Raw genomic sequence first — 20314 nt, forward strand, 5'->3', positions numbered from 1 at the left:
CCCACAGTTCAAATTCCCTCTAGAAGCTGAGTCTTTCTCTCCCACCACCTTGGGAGTTTAGGTATTGTAGAAGTTGGGAATAAAATGCCTTGTTAATTCTGGTCTTTGAAGACATTTCTAAGTCCATAAGATTAACTATATGGAAAACCATGTAAGCACAGAGACTAAGCTACTACAAGAGGATTTCATAAGTACGGTAACAAATCAACAGTAAAAGACATTCTCAGGACAATTGAGGAAATAGGAATATGTAATGGTTACTAGATGACATTTAAGAATTTTGATATTGGTAAATTTTGTTAGATGTGATAATGACATATTTGTGTTAGAAAACATTAAATGTTAAATATTAGTGATGATGCTCAAATTTTTAGGGGTGAAATGTCATGTTACCTGTGATTTACTTTAAATGCTTCGGCAAAACATATAGATGAAGCTAATGTGGCAAAATATGAATGATAAATTGAGATGGTGAGTAGATGGGGGTTCATTATATCCTGCTCTGTATTCTTATGTAAACTTTTTATTAAGAAAGTTTAACAGAGTCCAGGTCAAGTAAAATTCAAAAGGTCAAAAAACAACAACAACCCTACAGATAGTTTATTGAATAAGCAAAATTAACTGAGGCTCACGATGCAGTGGTAGAGGGTGTTCCACCCAAGAAAACCCTTCATTGCAGAGTATAATTTGGATGAAACCTGCATCCTAACTTAGGTCCTGCCGACTTTAATGGCTTCCCCTCCGGGAGCCTCAGCTTACTTATTTAGAAAATGAAAAGATTAGATAGGTTGATTGTATTGTCCTTTCCAGTTCCGAGACGTTAAACAACAGAGGCTATAAACACAAATGCCCACCAGCGTCAAGCGAGTGACTCAAACTGTGCTTGCCATCTAAAGGGGCGCATCCCCAGCCGACAGAGTGGGCTGTGTTTCCTCGCCTTTTTTGAGATTAGGAAGAAATACACATTTTTATGTGAAATTAAAGATTTGTAAATGTTAACAGATGAAACGTAAAGAAAAACAAAGGTTCGAGCGGCGCGGGAGGGACCGCAAACTGCGCTGCGGGTTTGGCACCTCGGCGCCGCCCGCCCGCGGTCGGCTGGGGCGGCGCAGGGGGCAGGCGCGCCGGTGCGGGAGGCCGGAGAGAAACACCGAGACGGGGTCGCCTGGGGCGGCGCAGGGGGCAGGCGCGCCGGTGCGGGAGGCCGGAGAGAAACACCGAGACGGGGTCGGCTGGGGCGAGGCAGGGGGCAGGCGCGCCGGTGCGGGAGGCCGGAGAGAAACACCGAGACGGGGTCGCCTGGGGCGAGGCAGGGGGCAGGCGCGCCGGTGCGGGAGGCCGGAGAGAGAAACGCCGAGACGGGGTCCGCTGGGGCGAGGCAGGGGGCAGGCGCGCCGGTGCGGGAGACCCGAGAGAGAAACGCCGAGACGGGGTCGGCTGGGGCGAGGCAGGGGGCAGGCGCGCCGGTGCGGGAGGCCGGAGAGAGAAACACCGAGACGGGGTCGCCTGGGGCGAGGCAGGGGGCAGGCGCGCCGGTGCGGGAGGCCGGAGAGAGAAACACCGAGACGGGGTCGACCGGGGCGAGGCAGGGGGCAGGCGCGCCGGTGCGGGAGGCCGGAGAGAGAAACATCGAGACCTCAAAATCCCCCGGGAAGAGAATTTGCTCCAGGAATAGAATTAGCTTCAAACCCCAAGTCCAGGTCAGCCTGCTGGATTTCGTGTGCGGGTGAAACGCACACACCGCTTGCAAAGGAAGCCCGGGTCGGACTCTCGTTGGCGCTCCTCTTCCGCCGCGACCCGCCAGCTGCCACCCCAGCCAGGCTCGTGCCCGGTGGCCCCGGGTGACTGCAGGCGCCCCCCGCTGTACAGTCTCCGGAGGCGCCGGGGTACGATCCGGAGCCGCATTTCAGGCAAAGTTTGGCCGGCGCCGGGCAACCCCAGCGAAGCCCCGGAGGAGTAAGGTGTCTCGCTTCCCGGGGCGATTTAAGAAGAAAAGGGTTTCTCGGAGTGCGGGAGGGAGTTCTCGACCGGAAGTTCCGCCTCGGGCTCCGAGCGCTTCCTGTTTGGTAACTAAGGGCGCGGACGGTTGCTAGGGCTCCGGAAGCTGCTACACCTGAGCTGCGCGGGTCCGCTCACTGGCCTTAGGAATAGGCGGGTCTCTTCTCTGCGCGGGTCGCGTTCGCCATCATGAGTAGCGAGTTTCTGGCGGAGCTGCACTGGGAGGATGGGTTCGCCATCCCCGTGGCGAACGAGGAGAACAAGATACTCGAAGATCAGGTGAGGATCCGGTGAGGAAGGCTGGGGAAGGAGGGGGTCCTTTTTTTTTCGGGGGGGGGGGGCAGACTGAGTTTGGTGGTTGGTAGGAATACCCCAATCCTTTTATATTTCTCTCCTTTCCTTCCCTAATCCCATCTCTTCTCCGCACCATCCCTCCTGGCTTCCTTACCTTCCGCCCATTTCGGTAGTTGCTAAGCATTAAAAAATGTATTGAAATAATTGGTATTCAGGACTATAACGCCCGAATCGACTCCCTCCTCTTCTCCCCCTCCAAGTACTCATTTCCAGACTCTTGGGCAGGAGAGGAAAGGCTGCCTCCCGCGCCCACCTTCTCCTGCCCGAGGGGGAAGCGCGCTTTGCCCTGGGACGTCTGCGGCGTGCATAGCAACGGTTGCTGCGGGCGTGGAGAAACAAAGCACGTGTGGCTCACACTCCTCTGTGAGTTCGGCCTGCGATGTTTAAGATTGAAAGTGACTCGAAGACATGTTTTTAGGAGGGACGTTCTAGTAAGAATGTAATATGTGCAGCTTTCAAATGGAGAATTAAATTGTCACGGAATGTTGTAAAATACTCTAAGTTGTAGGGAGTATTTTACATCAGCTTACAACCAGCGCAGAGTAGTTGTTCCAAATAAAATTGCATCCAACTCAGGGAACTTGAAAAAGCCTTCAGCGGTCAGTCTCAAGTTCCATCACGTGGTAGGACCCGAGAAGAACAGATGATGTTGACGCTACTTAGAGAATGAGAGAGGTTTTCTCTCTTCTGAAAAAAGAAAATCCTTCATTCTTTTTTTTTCTCTTCAAAATATTCTGACGTATTTACTCATGCCTAATTTAGATGGCTACAGTTTTCGTTTTTGTTTTCAATGAAGGGCAGCATTAGGGAATGTTAGAGATCTAGCTCTAAGGACTGAGGCATAATAGTATTAAGAGGTATCCAGCCCTGAATCCTACCTACCAGCACTGAGTCGGTTTCTTCTTCTGTAAACCGAAGATAAGTAAAATAATTGTCTCATAGGGTTGTTCTACAACTCTAAAGACATTAATATAGGTTAAAATTCCATTCAAATACTGATTTTTTTGGCGCCCGACCGGCGTGGCTCAATGTTGAGCGTCGACCTAGGATCCAGGAGATCCGGGTTGATTCCTGGTCAGAGCACATGCCCGGGTTGCGGGCTCGATCCCCAGTCGGGGGCGTGCAGGAGGCAGCCGATCAATGCCTCTCATCATTGATGTTTCTGTCTCTCTCTCCCTCTCTCCCCCTTTCCCTTCCTCTCTCTGAAATCAATAAAGATATATTTTTTTTAAAAAAGAAATTCAACTGAAATACTTAGGCAAGTTTCTTAGAAATATATTTCTGGATCGCTGTTTTATCAAAGAAAAGTTGAAAGGAAAAAGTTACCAATTAGAAAACTATAAAAGGAGATTGCTTCATACCCACATCCATGGGAAGCAGCAAAACTCTTACTTAGAGAAAACTTATAGCCTTAAATGCCTTCATTTTGAATCAGTGTCTTAATCAGCCTGGGTTGCTCTAACAAAATACCATAGCCTGAGTGATTTTAAAAAGCATACATTTATTTCTCAGGTTCTGAAAGCTGAAGTTGAGATCATAATGTCAGCATGGCTGGGCTCTGGTGAGAGCACTCTTCCTGGCTTGTAAATGGCTGCCTTCTTGCTGTGTTCTCTCAAGGCGGAGAGAGAGCCTCTCTGGTTTCTCTCTTATTATAAGGACACTAATCTCATCATGAGTGCCCCACCCTTATGTCCTAATTTAAACCTGTTTACCTCCCAAAGGCTCCCCCTCCATACACCATCACATTGAGGATTAGGGCTTCATATGAATTTGGGGGTGACACAAACATTCAGCCCATAACAATCAGTAATACAAAAAATAAGAAACTAAGAACTTTTAATAAATTAAAAAGAAAAGAACAACAAAATAAACAAGAGAGGGAATTAAAAATTGAAATTAATGAAATAAAAAGGAAAAGATACATATTTAATATTACTAAGTTTAATAAAAGATAGGACGTAACAAATGAGTAAATTAGTATTTTTTTCCTTCCTTAGTTCAAAATTCAAATATTTTCTTCTGCACTTTGGTGAATTGTGTTGCTCCCTGAGTTGTAGCCCCCACTTTGGGAATCACAGCTCAAGACTATAAAGAAGCATGCTTTTGTTTTGTTGAGCTTTTATATTGCTTTGAGGGATGACATATTCTAATGGTCCTGAGAATCTATCTTGCAACTTCCTAAAGTTTGTTTTTGTTTCTTTATTTTTATTCTTCTTGCATTTACATTGTTTTGGTTCTACTCTGGGTTCTAATTCAAAGATACAAAATGCATTAAGAAACAGGTTCTAAGCATGTGAGAGTTAGTTCTGTTCTGTTAAATTTAGCCTTAAGTCTACTGGTTTTAAATAGGTGTTCAGGGAGGAGCTATTATACCTGGTGTCCCGCTACTTTTCAGATTTATGGTTCATGATCTATTTTTTGTTGTTAAGCATTGTTACTATACTCTTGTTTGATTTAGAGATCTTGTCATTTAATTATGGAATAGAGTCTCATTTTTTTCTGTTTAAAATGCATTTTAGCTGTGGACCCTGCTAATGTTGCAAATCTGAGAGAGATTTCTATTCTGTTTTAATATTGTGCTAATTTTCCCACAGTAATTTCTAAATCATAGCACTATTTTATAATTGAAAGGGCAGTAGATTTTTGAAGTTCAAATTGATATTTAAAAAAGCAAAGTAAATGAAGATTTAATTTTCTTTTGATTTTACATCCTTAAATATGGTGAAAACTTAGTAGACTTTAGCTAATCATCATATTTATTATTTACAGTTGTCAAAGCTGCAGGATGAAAAGTCAAGCTTGCAAGATCAGCTACGTGACTATGAAGATCGAATTAATGCTATAACTTCTCACTTAAAAAATGTTAGACAAGAGTTCTCATTTACACAGGTATGTAATGTTGAATTTCATGTTGACTTTATCATGTGTAGTCATGGAACATTTCTTATTGCATTTATATCTGTGATGTTATTTTACAGATAAAATAGGAAAATTTAGAATAACTAAGCTATCATGAACATAACCTTGAATTTGAAAGTAGGTAGAAAAAAGCCTTTGAGGAACTCTCTACTGCCACCAAGTTCAAGGAATAATTGATTTGAAAGGAGAAATCATCATTCAAACAGCCTAATATAATGTTAGGCAGCAGGTTATATGAGAAAGGGTACAGTGATGCAATGAGAAATGATGACTTTAAGCAGAAACAGACCTAATATAACACATAGAGTTTCTGTCTACTTTTAATTATCTAGCACAACTCACTGGGACCATTTCGAGTGAAACAAATAGTCCTAACACTTTGGTAGCCCTTGAGGCGTCACGGTCTTTTAGCATAGTTTAAAAACTGAAATTTATAATGACAATTCTGAGATAAAAGAAAAGTTAGATTATATTTAGGAGACTATTTAGGATAACTGGGGAATGATAACACATTTTAGAAAAATTAATACAAATAATACAAATGAAAACTTAGGGTGATTAGTTAAAGCACCTGTTTTACGGACAGTCTACTCATGTGTGGAACTGCATTCCCTGATGAAGCCCAGCAGATGAGTCAGCTCAGCAAATCAGCACTGGAGAGTTTACTAACTTCTATTTCAAACTATGTTTTTAAAAAAAAATAAAAGAAATGCATCTACCTTTCTTTGAAAAATGTAATTCTTAAAAATGAACAAGGTCATATTTTTAATACCAATTTGTAATATAGATAAGTAGCTCATCTTTAACAAGTCTTATTAGAAAGCTAAAAATTTAATGAACTTCTAAAAACAGTACTTAAGATTTTTGAATCCTGATGATTAATTAATAATCTGTTAGGAGCAACATCTTTTCCTCCAGTTATTAAACCACTGAGTTGGGGATCTGAAAGAGGCTTTTTGTAAGTATATTTTATTATAGTCAAACCTCAGCTAGGGACAGAGGACAATAAACTTCCTATAGCACTAACAGCTTTAATAATGTAAAAATAATAGCAATGGTGATAACTTTAAAGCTCCGTAAGATCAGTGGTCAACAAGTACTATTTTATTAAGTAAAGCACAACACAAAGGCATGTTTGTATATTGATATAGTCTAGAAATATTTATAACTATCAGTGTTTACATAATTACTTAAAATTATCTCTGTTAATATGTCATCAGCTCATGCAAACATCCCATTTCCCAAGTATTTTTTAGTCAATATTATTTCTTATTTCTAGGTAAGTAATGACGTATATCTTTTTAAAAATTTTAAGTAATTAATTTTTTACAGTAAGCTAAGGTTAACTTATAATTTAGATTTTTTAAGTCTAACTACGTATAAACTTTGGTTTTCTGCACTTTCCCTAGACCAATGTAGTACCTGAGAACTGCTGACAACAATATTTTCCCCTAGCACATTCCATGAACTCTCTTACAACCAGTAAACAACGCTGATGATACTGAATCACAAAGTCTAATGTGGTGTAGGTTTAAGATAAGTGGAATTAATAATACTTAATCTAAGCGTTTTGTGGGAACTTTGTTATGTTTTTGTCTAATGGATTATTATAAATATTTTTTATATTAAAATTTAAAAAGTCTTTCTATCTTATATGTTTTTCTGTAGGCTCTTTGCAAAGCCAGGGATCATGAGATTGAAAGTGAAGAACATTTGAAGATCATTGCTGAAAGAGAATTGGGTCGAGTGAGGAATGAAATCCAACGACTGGAAAATGAAATAGCTTCAATACGGGAAAAGAAAAGTGATAAGGAAGTATGTGTTGAAATGTTACTTAAAACTTTCTGCCATTGTTCCTTCTTCCCTCACCAAACAAACATTGATTTTTTTAAATTTTTTTTTTTTTTTTTCTGTATGGAAAAGGCATTCATTAGTTTCCTGACATTACTTATATTGTTTTCTTGGACAATGAAAGGCACTGTAGAGCTATGATTTGAATGAAACAATGATAGAATGTTATTTTTATTTTCCAAATATTCATTTACCAAATACTCATTGAGCCTTACTGTGTGCAAACTATCATGTTGGTTGCCTGTTATACAATACTAGGCATAATTTACTCATAAGTGCTACATTTTTAAAAGCCACATTTAAAAAAATTACTTTTAATTTTAAATTTCATTCTTTATTTAAAATTTTTGCCTTTCATGTTAACTTATAAGCTTGTGACAATATTCAGAACTACTGTACCTACTTTTTCTTAGTTTTTAGTTACTTAATTTGGGCCGTCTTTCCAAATTTGCTTCTTCTCTGTACATATGCACATGTATGTGGAAATGCACACATACGCAGGGTGTCCCCAAAAAAGGTATACACACTTTGAATGATTATAAAGCCAGTGTTTATTCACATACAGTTCATTTTCAAAATTTAAAAGAATCTACAGAAATGAATAATTTCTTTGTCAATCCCTGTTTTCAACCTGATGACTGTGCTGGTCCAGGCACTGCCGATAACGCCAAGCAGTGGAATCGCAACATCAAGAATCATTTCGTTCGGTATTTGTGCGCCTCCAGCTCATCGACTGTTACCGGTTTTGAACCGTAAACTTTATCTTTCAAGTATCCCCATTAAAAAAGCCTACTGGCACTTTAGGATGAACTTTCTTTGTTCAAAGCTTAGTCTGGCTTTACCCATTATTTCAAATCAGTTAAACCTGAAAAGGAGTGAAAATCAAGTGAGTTATCAGCTGTTAAAGTGTGTATACATTTTTTTGGAACACCATATATATATATATATATATATGTGTGTGTGTGTGTGTGTATATAATACACATACATATTTTATTATATTAATTTGTATTTGTATATTCATCAGTTTTCTTTTATGAATCTAGATTTGTTAAATGACTACATTTACAGAAATATTTTTATCTTCTTAACTTCTGTATTTATTGCAATTAGAAGTGCTTCCATAATTTCTACATAAGAGGCCTCTTAGAGGCAGCAACTGATTGGAAGTGGGGCTGAAGGGGACTTGTCTTGGTCTTGGGTTAGCATATGAAGTGCTCTGGTTTTACTAAGATCGTGCGTTCCCTTGGGGTGGCTGCTGTGGGGTGACTAACGAGATTGCTTTCAGGACCTGCCCTGAAGCCTCTTAAAGCAACTACTGTTCTCAGCTCTGTATAATCATTTCTCCTCTGTCTTACAACTAAAGAATTAAAATACAAGTGCGGCAGTTACATAATTAAATATGGTATATTATATTCATCTGGAGGTCAGGGATAGGGTTTCTTTCTTCCTTTTTTTATATGTTCTGAATAGTATGTAATGTTACGTTTTATTTTAGCTCGTATAGTAAACAGTGTTTTGTAATCCCCCCCATCCCTTCTCTTTGGATTTTAGAATAACATATTTAAATTTACTCAAAAACTGGATGGTTTGAAATGCCAAATGAACTGGGACCAGCAGGCCCTGGAGGCCTGGCTAGAAGAATCCGCTCACAGGGATAGCGATGCCCTCACTCTCGAGAAGTACGCGCGGCGGGATGATGACAAAATTAGGGTGAGGAGTTAGAAATCGTAATGTAGGGTTCTCTGAATCTGTGGTGCGTCAGCTTTTTTATCTAAATCGGACTTAAAATTGTAAAGCAGTATTTCTTAAACATTTTTTGGGCTAGAGTTTCTTTTCAGAATCTGATAAAGCCAAGTATCTTCTCTCTAGAAAAATGATTATATTCAAATACCTACAAAATGTTGCTGAAAGTTTTTCAGGTCCTCCGAAGCCCTTTTACCGTTTAGGGATCCTTGGACTCCAGGTTAAGAATCCTGACTGAGAAGAAGGTTTTTATCAAAAGCATTTTAGAAAAGTGTTGTATTTGAACTATGTAGAAGTATTTTAACTTGTTTTGTCTAAATCATAATTTGTTACATAGAGCTTTTTGCTTATTTGAGACTTTAGTGCTATTGATTATTTATTTAGTATTTATTATAATCATTATTTAAAATCTACTTGTAATGAAATATGGTAATACTTGAGTATTACGAAACATGCTATTTTGGCTTAATACCAAATGCATAATTTTAAGTGGAAAGTTGTTTAATCCTTTTTCTAGCATACTTTAAAATGTATTAAAAGTCTTTTTAAAAACAATTGAGTTTTTATTGCAGCCCTTTGAGGTTAAAAGATAAAGAATATATATATATATATTGTAGTTGTTTTAGATATCAAATAAATGTATATCTATAATATAATAATACTTATTATGAAATATACTAACAGCTTTTAAGTTAATCAAATGATAATCGTGCCTATTTTTCCATGGAACTACACAGGCACTGACCCTGCAATTAGAAAGACTGACTCTGGAAAGTAATCAGAAAAGAAAGGTACTTGACAACGAACTTACAGAGACTCTAAGTGCGCAGGTTGGTTTAGTGAAGATTTTTATTTCTTAATTGTCAAAGTGATGTTTGCAAAAGCACTTATATTTACAGAAATGTTATTTGCTCTCTATTTAACAGTTAGAATTGGATAAAGCAGCACAAGATTTTCGTAGGATTCATAATGAAAGACAAGAACTTATTAAACAGTGGGAGAGCACAATAGAACAGATGCAGAAGAGAGATCGAGACATTGACAACTGTGCCTTGGTAAAGTAGTTTTGCTCCTCGCAATGTTCAGCTGTATTGATCTCTTTTGTGTTTAACTCACTCATTTCAAATGTAAATCATATTGTTGTTTGAAAGTCACTTTTGTAGGAAATTCAGTAGTTTTGGTAAATGTTTTTCAAAGTAGACTCCATCGGTTTAGAAATGTGATTTTATGTATATTATTTATGGTATTATAATGACAAAGACTAGATCCTGCCATCTCTGAAACGTGGAACAAGAGAAAGTTAACAGATAATGCTATTGCAGTAAAACCAGTGCTCTACTTACACACAGTTGTTTAAGGTGCCTTGAATTTAACATGCCTGCTATCTGTGCACACAGTTAGGTGCGGGGAAATGAGCCTCTTGGAGAGCCAAGAGACAGGAGGGAGAGTCAGGAAGGAAACCACGCCTGCAATAAAGTTTCACTTTTGAAGCTGAGGCACCACTAACGGGGTAGAAGCTTGGAGGGGAGGGATACCACACTCATGAAATACAGAGCTAGTACTATCTTTTGCTACTTTCCAGGGTACTTTGGAACTTTTTTGGGAATTCATTAAGAGGTAAAATAGTGGTGAATTAAAATGGGAAGAGTAGGGAAAGTTTGGAAGGAGAAAGGATTGAGGAGGAAAGAAGACAGTTGAGAAGATGTGTTAACATTCTGAACCTACTCCACGGAAAGGCATTTGGTAAGCAGCTCAGATCACTGAGTTAGGAATTTTGATATCCAGATGCGGTTTACTTGTTATATGCAAATATGCCATTCTTTTATTTTAAATTTCTGTAAGTGACCAACATTTTATCAACAAAATGGCCTATGCCTCCCTAGGAGGGACAAGGGGGAGCCAACCTTAACTGTGAGTTCCTCTTAACTTTTAATGCTTATAGTAGTTTCTCTTTCTTGACTTCTTACTGCTTTCAAACATCAAGTCCTAAACTACTTCCTTTGTATAAATAAAATGTGCCGAATCTGAGATTGCAGGTCACAATGGAATGCTCATGTAGCCCCACAGCTGCATCGACTCAGCCTCCTGATTCCGCAGAGTACACATCTTGTCATCTTCACAGTGGTGCCTTACTTGCTGGTTGCTATCTCCTGGGGGTATTGTAGGAGACCCGGGAGGGTGCTGAAAAGTGGCTCCATAGGTAGAGGTGTGTTTCTAAGTATTTAACAACTGGTTCCCAGTCTGTAGCATTTCTGACTTCTGTGGTGAAACTGCTTCCTTACCAACACGGCTCCACCGAATGCAGCGTTGAGAAGAGATGTGCAAGTCAGTTGTGATGAGCCAGCAGGAGCTGGTTCACCCCACTAGAGGATTAACTAGCACATTGGACCCTTTTGTTCCTTTTCTTCCAAAACAGTTCCTGCCTTCTCAGTGTCTTCTTGGCAGGAGTCTGACCATAGGATCCTGAAACTGACTTCTTAAAAGAAACTTTTACATCATTTAGAAATATTTTTCTATTATGCTTTTATTCTAGTGTAAACATTTTGAGATATTACTAATAAGCATTACCTATATGAAAACTTAACTGCGAAAGATAGCACTTTTAAATAATGTGAATGTTGAAGTAGGTGCTAAAGCATCTGATTAAGTAGAAAAATCAATATAAGGCAGGAAATTCTACAATGATCATTTGCCATATATAAACCTAAGAAGTTTTGACCTGTCCTTTGGTTGAATGCACCCAGTAGATATATAGAATGCTACAATTATAGAATGTTACTTGTTATAGGGAACATATGGGAATACTAGATTAAACAAAAATGTTTTTTTAAAATGTAGTGCATCTCATATGTATATATATCCATTTAATATGCTAATATGTACAATATTCCACGCAGCATATCTAAAACTTGCTGATTTCAGACCACTTATCTCCCCAATCCCATTTCCTGGAATTAGTTGTTTGGTGGGACCCCATTCTGGAAAACTTGAAAGAAATGTATTTTAGAGTAAATTTTTCTTCTCCCTGAAATTCATCCAACATATTGCAATAATAATCACTTGTAAAAACCACGCATTATCTTTTTATTCCCCAGCTCTACAGTCATCTTTGTTCCATATCGCTTAAAAGTTGACCCTCTTTAGCATGACAATAGAAAACTTGGATTTCTTGGCAGTCAGCCCCAACCTCTGCCTTTCTAGCCTCCTCCCTTTCATCTGTATCCACCCCTCCTCAGCTCCTCAGCATATCCCCCTTCTATCCCTGCCCTCCCACCCCGAGCTTTAACCACATTGAAGTTTTCATGCGTCTCCACTTACCTTTTCAGGCCTGGCTTGAGTTAAGCCTGTTAGATAATGCCTTCAATGATTCCTCTTAGGTGGGCCTCATCCTCTTTGTTCCACATCTCAGTTTCTACTTTGTACATTCTGTTAATTTTGTGTCGCCAAGATCAGCAAAAAGCGTGAGTGAAGGCATTCCTATTAAAGCCAATAACTAAAATGCTATTCTCAAAAGGTGAAAAAACAAACAGACCTGGCCCTGTAAAATATTTGGAAAATGTCATTGAAATTCAGCTTTCTATTTGGAAATATTAACACTGTTAGATGCTTTTAGATGTCACCTTTCATCTGTAAAAGATTGACATTTTCCTCATCTCTTTAGCGAAGTACCAAGTAGCTGGAAGGAAATATAGAAACCTTTAAAAAATATGAGTTTATTATTTTTGGTATGTAGCATATTAATATTTTGTTTTAATGCATATAAATATAATCTCTAAAAAAATTCTGTTAAGAAGTTTTGATAAAATAAATACTAAATATAATAGAAAAATGAAAACTAAGCTCCTGTTAGTTTTTGTTCTCTTCATCATATTAAACATATATTTAACTTTTTTTTTTTTTAATCCTAGGCATTAGCAAAGATAAAGCAGGAAATAAGAGAAAAAGAAAGTGTGGTGAAGGAAAAGATCAAGTTCCTGGAAAATGAGATTGGAAATAACATAGAGTATGAGAAAAGAATTTCTGTTGCTGATCGTAAAGCTTTAAAATGCAGAATGGAGTATCAGCAGCATGAAGTTAATAGGAACCAGCTGAAGGATGAGGTATGCCCACTCAAAAGACTGGCTTGTGTGTTTATGACAGATTCCTGCCTTTTGCTCTTGTCTCATCCCTCCGTGTTGTCGAACTTTTAGGGTGCTCTGAGCCCCTGACTGGTGACGGCATCGGGGGGCGCCACTCACCTCACAGGTGGTGTGAAGGGCCCCCCTGGAGTTGTGCGGTGCCTAACTTGCCTGTCGCACGCGTTTTGTTAGTGGCCCAAGGCAAAAGGCTCCTGAAGGGGCTAGGCTGGAAATCATAATTACGTGATAACCGGAAAATGGGAAAATATGAAGGTGAATATTGGCATTAGTGATAAATTCAAGTGTCTTTCCAGTGCTACATGTGTATAGGGGTTTTAACTCTCAAACTCTAAGTGGGGCTACCTGTTTAAATTCAGTTTCTCACCTTGTTAAGGGGTAAATTTCGGTCTGGTAGTGGGACAATGTAATGTTCAAATACCTTGAAACCGCCTGAGAGAGAAGAAAACTTCTGTTGTGTTCTTGTCTTCTTTGGTGTCATTCATGCCAACTAGATGATTCCACGGAGAGAGGTAGCAGTCCCCTTAGCTAGCAGTGAAGAGATCTTTATGAAATTTATGTCTTAAGACCTTGTTATCTGAAGTTTACATTGTTTAGGTGGGAAATTGGAATACTGTAGAGCATTTTACTCTATAAATTGTTATGCTTTTTATTTCTGATAAAGAGGGAAAGTTCTTATTCTGCTCAAAGAGAATAGTCACAGAAGATCCTAAAAAAAGTAAAACAAATGAATTTCTAAGTTAAATGCCACTGCTAATAGCTCATTTTTAAACATTTTAGAGTTTAAAGCAATTGCAGAAAAGAATGCAAGGATTTCTTCATTCATTCATAATTTGTTTATTGAGACATAATCCACATATCATAATTTTTAGTGTACTCACAGAATTGTACAAACATCACCACCCTCTCATTTGAAAATATTTTTGTCACTCTAAGTCTAAGAAGAACCCCCACACTCATTAACAATCACTCTCCTTTCTCCCCTCCAACCAGCTCCTGGCAACTACTAGTGTACTTTATGTCTCTAGGGGTTTGCCTGTTTTGGGTATTTCAGATAAATGAAGTCATATAGTATGGGGCCTTTTGTGTCTGGATTCTTTTACTTACATAATATTTTCAAGGTTCCTCCATGTTGTAGCACATAGCAGTACTTTATTTCTTTTCTCCAATTTTTTTTTTATTGTGGTGAGATACACATAACATACAATTTACCATCTTAACCATTTTAAGCTTACAGTTCACTGATATTAAATACATTCCTAATGTTGTGCTACCATCAGCTCCATCTATCTCCATAACTCTCTTTTTCTTATAAAACTGAAACTCTGAACCCATTAAATAATAACCCGGCCTTCCTCCCTGCTAGCAGCCCCTGGTAACTGCCGTTCTACTCTGTCTCCATGACTTTGACTGCTCTGAGTACCTCATGTAAGTGAATCATACAGTATTTTGTGACTGGCTGACCTCACTTATTTCACTTAGTATAATGTCCTCGGGATTCATCGTGTTGTAGCAGATGTCCGAATTCCCTTCCTCCTGAATGCCGGGGCCTGTTGCTTATCCATCCACCTGTCTGTGGACACTTAGGTTGCTCCCCCCTTTAGCTGCTGTGAATGTGGGTGTACAGCTGCCGCAGAATTGCTGGGTCGGATGGTAACTATTTTTACTTGTTTGCAGAACGGTCATACTGTTTTCCACAGCGGCTGTACCAACAGGATTAATTTCGCCGGTTCTCACCAATAGTAGTTACTATTATTGTTATTATTGTTAGTAACCCTCATAACAGGTGTGAGGTGGAATTTCATTGCAGTTTTGATTCGCGTTTTCCTAATGGCTAATGCTGCTGAGCATCTTTCATGTGCTTTTTTGTTATTTGTATGTCATCTCTGGAGAAATGACTGTTCAGGCCCTTTGCCCAGTTTTGGATCATTCGTTGTTGTTGAGTTTGAGGTCTCCATACCTTCTGGGTATTAATCTCTTATCACATACTGATTTGCAAATTTTCTCCCATTCTGTGGATTGCCTTTTTACTGCACGGATACTGTCTTTTGACGCACAAAAGTGTTTAATTCTGATAAAGTCCAATTTGTCTGATTTTTAATTTTTCCCTGTGCCTTTGGTGTCACATCAAAGAAATTATTATCAGACCCAGTGTTGTGAAGTTTTGATCTAATGTATTTTAAACACATATTTGTGGGTCTCTATAATTTGCCAGTATTATACAAGTCATTTAAACCGTAATATTAGATCAAAAAGGAAAACTGTTCATGTTTATTACAGCAGTATGGTTACACTGTGCTTATGGGAGTGTTGCAGGTTAGAAACTCAAGTGTTTTGAATAGACATTTTGGGCAATGAAATTCGTTTATAAACTATAAATATGTACTTTCTGTTTGTTAACTAATTAATAGCTGGATTCTTTAAAAGCCACCGTGAATAGAAGTTCCAGTGATGTGGAAGCTCTGAGGAAAAATATTTCCAAAGTAAAGATGGATATTCATGATGAAACAATAAGGTAAGAAAAAAGATACTTAAATACGCTTATCGTTTTAAACTACTTCTAGAAACATCAAATTGCTTTTGTTAGTTACATAACTATCAAATTATAGCTACTAAATTACTAAATTAAAAAACTTCCCAGGGTTTTTTTCGCAAAGGCTCAGGAGCAGTACTTTCTGTGGCTTATTAAATGTGTATTGGTAATAAAAGGGCTTATGGTAAAGGAAACCCCCAGGTTATATGAAGAAACCACGGGACAAGCTGCTCCTTGTGCGTTTGCATTAAACGCCTTTGGACCCGCTTTCTGTCTCTTCACCGCAAACCCTCTCCAGGTTGCACAGAATCAAAAACTGTAATGAGATTGCCAGAAACAAACTATCGCAGATAACGGAGAAAACGATGTCAGCGGAGGAGAAAGCGACGAACCTGGAAGACCTGCTGAAGGAAGAGGACAGGAACGTGAAGGTGAAGTTCAGCCGCCGCCGAGAGCGGCCCCGCGGGGCTGGCGCAGGAGGCGCGGGGCTGGCGCAGGAGGCGCGGGGCTCGGGGCGGCGCGGGGAGGCGTGTCCCGGGGCCCCGCTGTCTGGCGGGACCGCCTTTGCGGGCAGCGCTGCTGGGCTTCCCTTTTTTTTATCGCTTCTGAGGCTCTGGGTGACCTGCTGCCTTCTTATGCCCCGAGTTCTCCATTTGCCCCACTTCTGGCATTTAATTATTATTATTTTTTAAATATATCTTTATTGATTTCAGAGAGAGGAAGGAAGAGGGAGAGAGAGAGAAACATCAATGATGAGAGAGGCATTGATCAGCTGCCTCCTGCACGCCCCCGACTGGGGATGGAGCCCCCCACCCGGGCATGTGCCCTGACCGGGAATCGAACCTGGATCCCCTGGATCCTAGGTCGAGGCTCAACTGCTGCGCCACCCGGCCGGGCTGGCATTTAATTTTCATGTCTTCCTTAAAAGGTAGCCCCTGTCCTTTGGAGCCCAAGCCTTCCTGGTGCCTGCTGTGTCCTTGTCCCCACTGGCCATCCATATTCATGTGTCCTTATGTTGCAGACGTACCTGGAAAAGCGTCCTTGTTTTACAACTGATTTCTCCACGATTGTCCTCTTTTTCGTTTGTGATTCGATTCCCCCCCGTGGTCGACAGCCATGGCCTGTGTTTCTTCACCGCCTGCTGCTACTGTCTGTCCAGCCCCGTGCCGCCTGGCATCCTGTGCCAGGAGCGGGCTCTTACATGCCATCGCTTTTCTAGCCCCGCTGGCGGCCCCCCTTCTACCTTGATCTCCTTGGCAGGCGGGTAGCATTAAAGCCAGTGTCTGAGGAGCTGGGCAAGGTTGGTTCACCATTTCTTCTCTGAAAACTTCAAAGCCACTGTGTGACCCGGCACTGTGGGCACTACTTTTTGCTTTTAACTTTTTTGTGGGGGTGGGGCCGGGGCAGGGGAGAAGCAGAGGGGGTGTTGAAGATGGTGGCAAAATCCCCGGTTTGCTGAGGTTTATATCAAGGCAGGTTTCGTTTGTATTTGGATAGCATGGGCTTCCTCAGGGTGTTGCTGTAGGTTTTAAATTCCCAAGCAATAAAGTCGTGCAGCAGTCTTGACTTGGGTGGTGTTTGAGTCCAACATTATTATTTTTTAAAGTTTTATTTTTTCCTCTTAAGAGCATGATTTTCTGTAGCACATGCAATGGGACAGTATTAGAACTTACCAGAAATCTGTTAAAAACTGAAATTCATATGAAATAGACTCTTTTGGTGACAGAATGAAAAACTCATGATATTTTTCAAGAAATTAGCTGAATTTGAGAAAAATAAGATTGCAGCATGTGTACTAATTGTGGTCTAGCAGGGTTGTGTTCAGAATCTGGATTTTTGTAGCTGTTGGATTTTGTGTTTGTTGGAAAATCCCACCCTGCGTGTTTTGGAGATGTACTGTGCTGTTCACCACCAAGCGCTGACTTGAAAACTCTGCTAGGCAATCTTTGAGAAGGCATTAAACTCAATGAAAATTATATGAAAAATAATGCATTTCATATGATTATATCAGATTATATTTCTTGATTAGTGAAAACTTAAATGTGCCAATCACAGATGTCTGTTGTTTTATATTGAGGTTCACTGGTTGCCAAAGGGAAATATGCTAATCTGGGTATAAGAGAACAGAAGGTAATTATTTCAACATTTTAAAACGATAACATCTGTAATAGAGTCAGCAATTAAAAAACACACACACGGTAACTTTCAATAGATCTTGTCATGGCAGATCTATTTGCAGCCTAGAATATATTTGTCGTGAAGCCTTGAGGTCAAGACAGATCTGCCTCCTGAGGAAGGAGCAGTGGGAGTGGGGATTGGTTTCTGTTTCCTATAGGGCTGCACATGGAAACAGGTGGGCGTAGGAGGTCGCGCCAGTGCTGTGTGGGGGCCAGCCCTACCAGCTCATAAGAAATGATCGTTACGTTTTCCAGGATTTTGCAAGTTGGCTGCTAAATGTAGCTACTATTAAAAATTAAATTATGTAGACTTACAATTAAAAAAATTATATTAAAAACAAAAGTAATAAATACTCAACAGTTATCATTTCCAAATTATTTTACTATTATCTATGCTTTTAATGTTACTTAAAATTACTTTGTATAGTGGAAATACTGCATAATGGTCTCCTACTCTGCGTCTCTTCCTAACTCTGCATTTAGTGGAATCGTTTTAGAAGCTTGAGATTGGCTATAGTGGGAATATTTACACCATGAAAATCAGCCACTTCCCCCTAGTCTCTCATCCACTGGAAAGCTGGTGGTTAATCACTTACCTGCTCACCACTGGATCGTGCCCCAGAGAAGGTGGGAGATTGAGTGATGTGATTTCTTCCCTGAAACACTCTCAAGCCTTCAGTAAAGTTTGTGAACTTATATGTGGTGTTTTCTAAGGAAACCAGTGGAATGGCTAAGGCGAGGGTGGATTAGAAATAAGATGACAGATCAAGGTACATGATGCAGGAATAGAAAACTATTCTAGTCCACTAGAATAGACTATAAGAAATGGTGGGGATTTGGAAGGTCTTTATATATCAAGGGCTAAAATGTTGGGGTTTGTTTATGAGCCCCTAAATTATACTATTTATAAAAGAAAAGATTTTAAGGTATTATAATTTCATTAATCACTGTTATTCTTATCATCAGGAAGTGGAAATTCAATTGAACATATTGAAAGGTGTGCTATTTAAGAAAGTTAATGAGTTACAGACTGAGACAATGAAAGAAAAAGCTGTTGTATCAGAAATCGAAGGAACCCGTTCCTCTCTAAAGCACCTCAACCAACAGTTACATAAACTGGATTTTGAAACCTTGAAGCAGCAAGAAATTATGTACAGTCAGGTAGATGTTACTCTTATGAATATCTCTCATATTGATTTGTTGTAGTTGTGATGCTCAAGATACCTCAGTGTTCTGAGAAAACGAAGATTTCTAAGCAGCACTCTTGGAGGGATAGATATTAAAGATGGGATATCATGCTAGGTCATTAGTAGGATGAGGGAGACTTAAATGCTATTTTTTCTTGATCTGAAATAAACAGGTAAGAGGATAGACAACTCTAGTGAGGGAGAACCATGCTTTAAAGGAACCTGGAGTGATTGAATGTAGAGTAAAACAAAACAAGGAGCTGGACATCTGAAACCTAAGAAAACTGTATGTTGATTCACAGTTGTGCAGACACAGGCTTTCCCATCCCACACCTATACTAATAGGTTAAAAACATTTTTTCAGTTTTTCCTTATTTCTTCTATTTATTTGTTCTGTCTCAATTAACTTTTTAAAAAAACATTTAAAAAATATATCTTTATTGATTTCAGAGACAGGAAAGGAGAGGGAGGGAGAGAGAGAAACATCAATGATGAGAGTCATTGATGGGCTGCCTCCTGCACGCCCCCTGCTGGGGATCGAGCCCGAAACTGGGCATGTGCCCTGACTGGGAATCCAACCCCAATTGCCTGGATCCTAGATCGATGCTCAAGTGCTGAGCCACACCTGCCGGGTTCAATTAATTTCTTAATGTCCTCCCCTCTACATCTTAATTTCCCCACTAATATATTTTTAGTTTCTCAAAATTACAGATGCCAAAGTATACTTTTAAAAATAACTCATTAGGAGTTTTGAGTCTTTTATGGCTAACAACTTATGACTATATCATTTTTTTGCATCCCTTAGAAAATGGACCCTCAAAATTTTATGTCCATGTATTTCCAGGAGATTTCCTGAGGTTCCATCGTGGCAGTATGATAAGTAGCTCCCTATATGACTTTGTTATATTTTCAGATTACTTATGTGTCACTATCATGTACCCTGGTTGCTGAAGAATAGGTTGCTGTTTCTCCCTTCAGGGTAAGGATAATTTTATCCTGTAAATTACTGAAGGCTTAAAGTGATTCCAGGAAATGGTGACGCCCAGGCCAACTCATAAGAAAGTCTTTACTGTGTCTTTATAGTTATAGAAATTGTTTTCACCATTTGTTTCTCCTCACTAACTTATTTTTTAAAATTGTAACAGGATTTTCACATTCAACAAGTGGAACGCCGAATGTCACGGTTAAAGGGAGAAATTAATTCAGAAGAAAAACAGGCTCTCGAAACAAAAGTTATTGAACTTAAAAAGACGTTGGAAGAGAAAAAAACTACATTTGGCATTTTGGAAGCACAGATCAAGAAGCTTCATGTAACTTATCCAAAACACTTTCTATGCTGCAAATATGCTAGTCACTAGTTAGTCTGTTTTAAGAGAACACGCTCCTAAGACTTGACTTTGGATAGATGGTTGCC

The 20314-nt window shown here is 39.5% G+C and overlaps 1 protein-coding gene across 1 annotated transcript in view; it reads left to right on the forward strand.

Moving 5' to 3' along the window:
* Positions 1-2096: 2096 nt before the first annotated feature.
* Positions 2097-20314, forward strand: part of CCDC39 (coiled-coil domain 39 molecular ruler complex subunit) — a 35009-nt gene continuing 16791 nt past the window's right edge. The window contains exons 1-11 of the mRNA XM_016218094.2: positions 2097-2277; positions 5122-5241; positions 6940-7086; positions 8676-8834; positions 9605-9697; positions 9794-9922; positions 12776-12967; positions 15415-15518; positions 15835-15967; positions 18680-18874; positions 20046-20210. Coding sequence (XP_016073580.2) covers positions 2188-2277; positions 5122-5241; positions 6940-7086; positions 8676-8834; positions 9605-9697; positions 9794-9922; positions 12776-12967; positions 15415-15518; positions 15835-15967; positions 18680-18874; positions 20046-20210 — 1527 coding nt within the window. The 5' untranslated portion in view covers positions 2097-2187. The remainder of the gene's footprint in view (positions 2278-5121; positions 5242-6939; positions 7087-8675; positions 8835-9604; positions 9698-9793; positions 9923-12775; positions 12968-15414; positions 15519-15834; positions 15968-18679; positions 18875-20045; positions 20211-20314) is intronic.

This window comes from Miniopterus natalensis, chromosome 6 (genome assembly GCF_054644295.1).
Source record: "Miniopterus natalensis isolate mMinNat1 chromosome 6, mMinNat1.hap1, whole genome shotgun sequence".
Lineage (NCBI taxonomy): Eukaryota > Metazoa > Chordata > Mammalia > Chiroptera > Miniopteridae > Miniopterus > Miniopterus natalensis.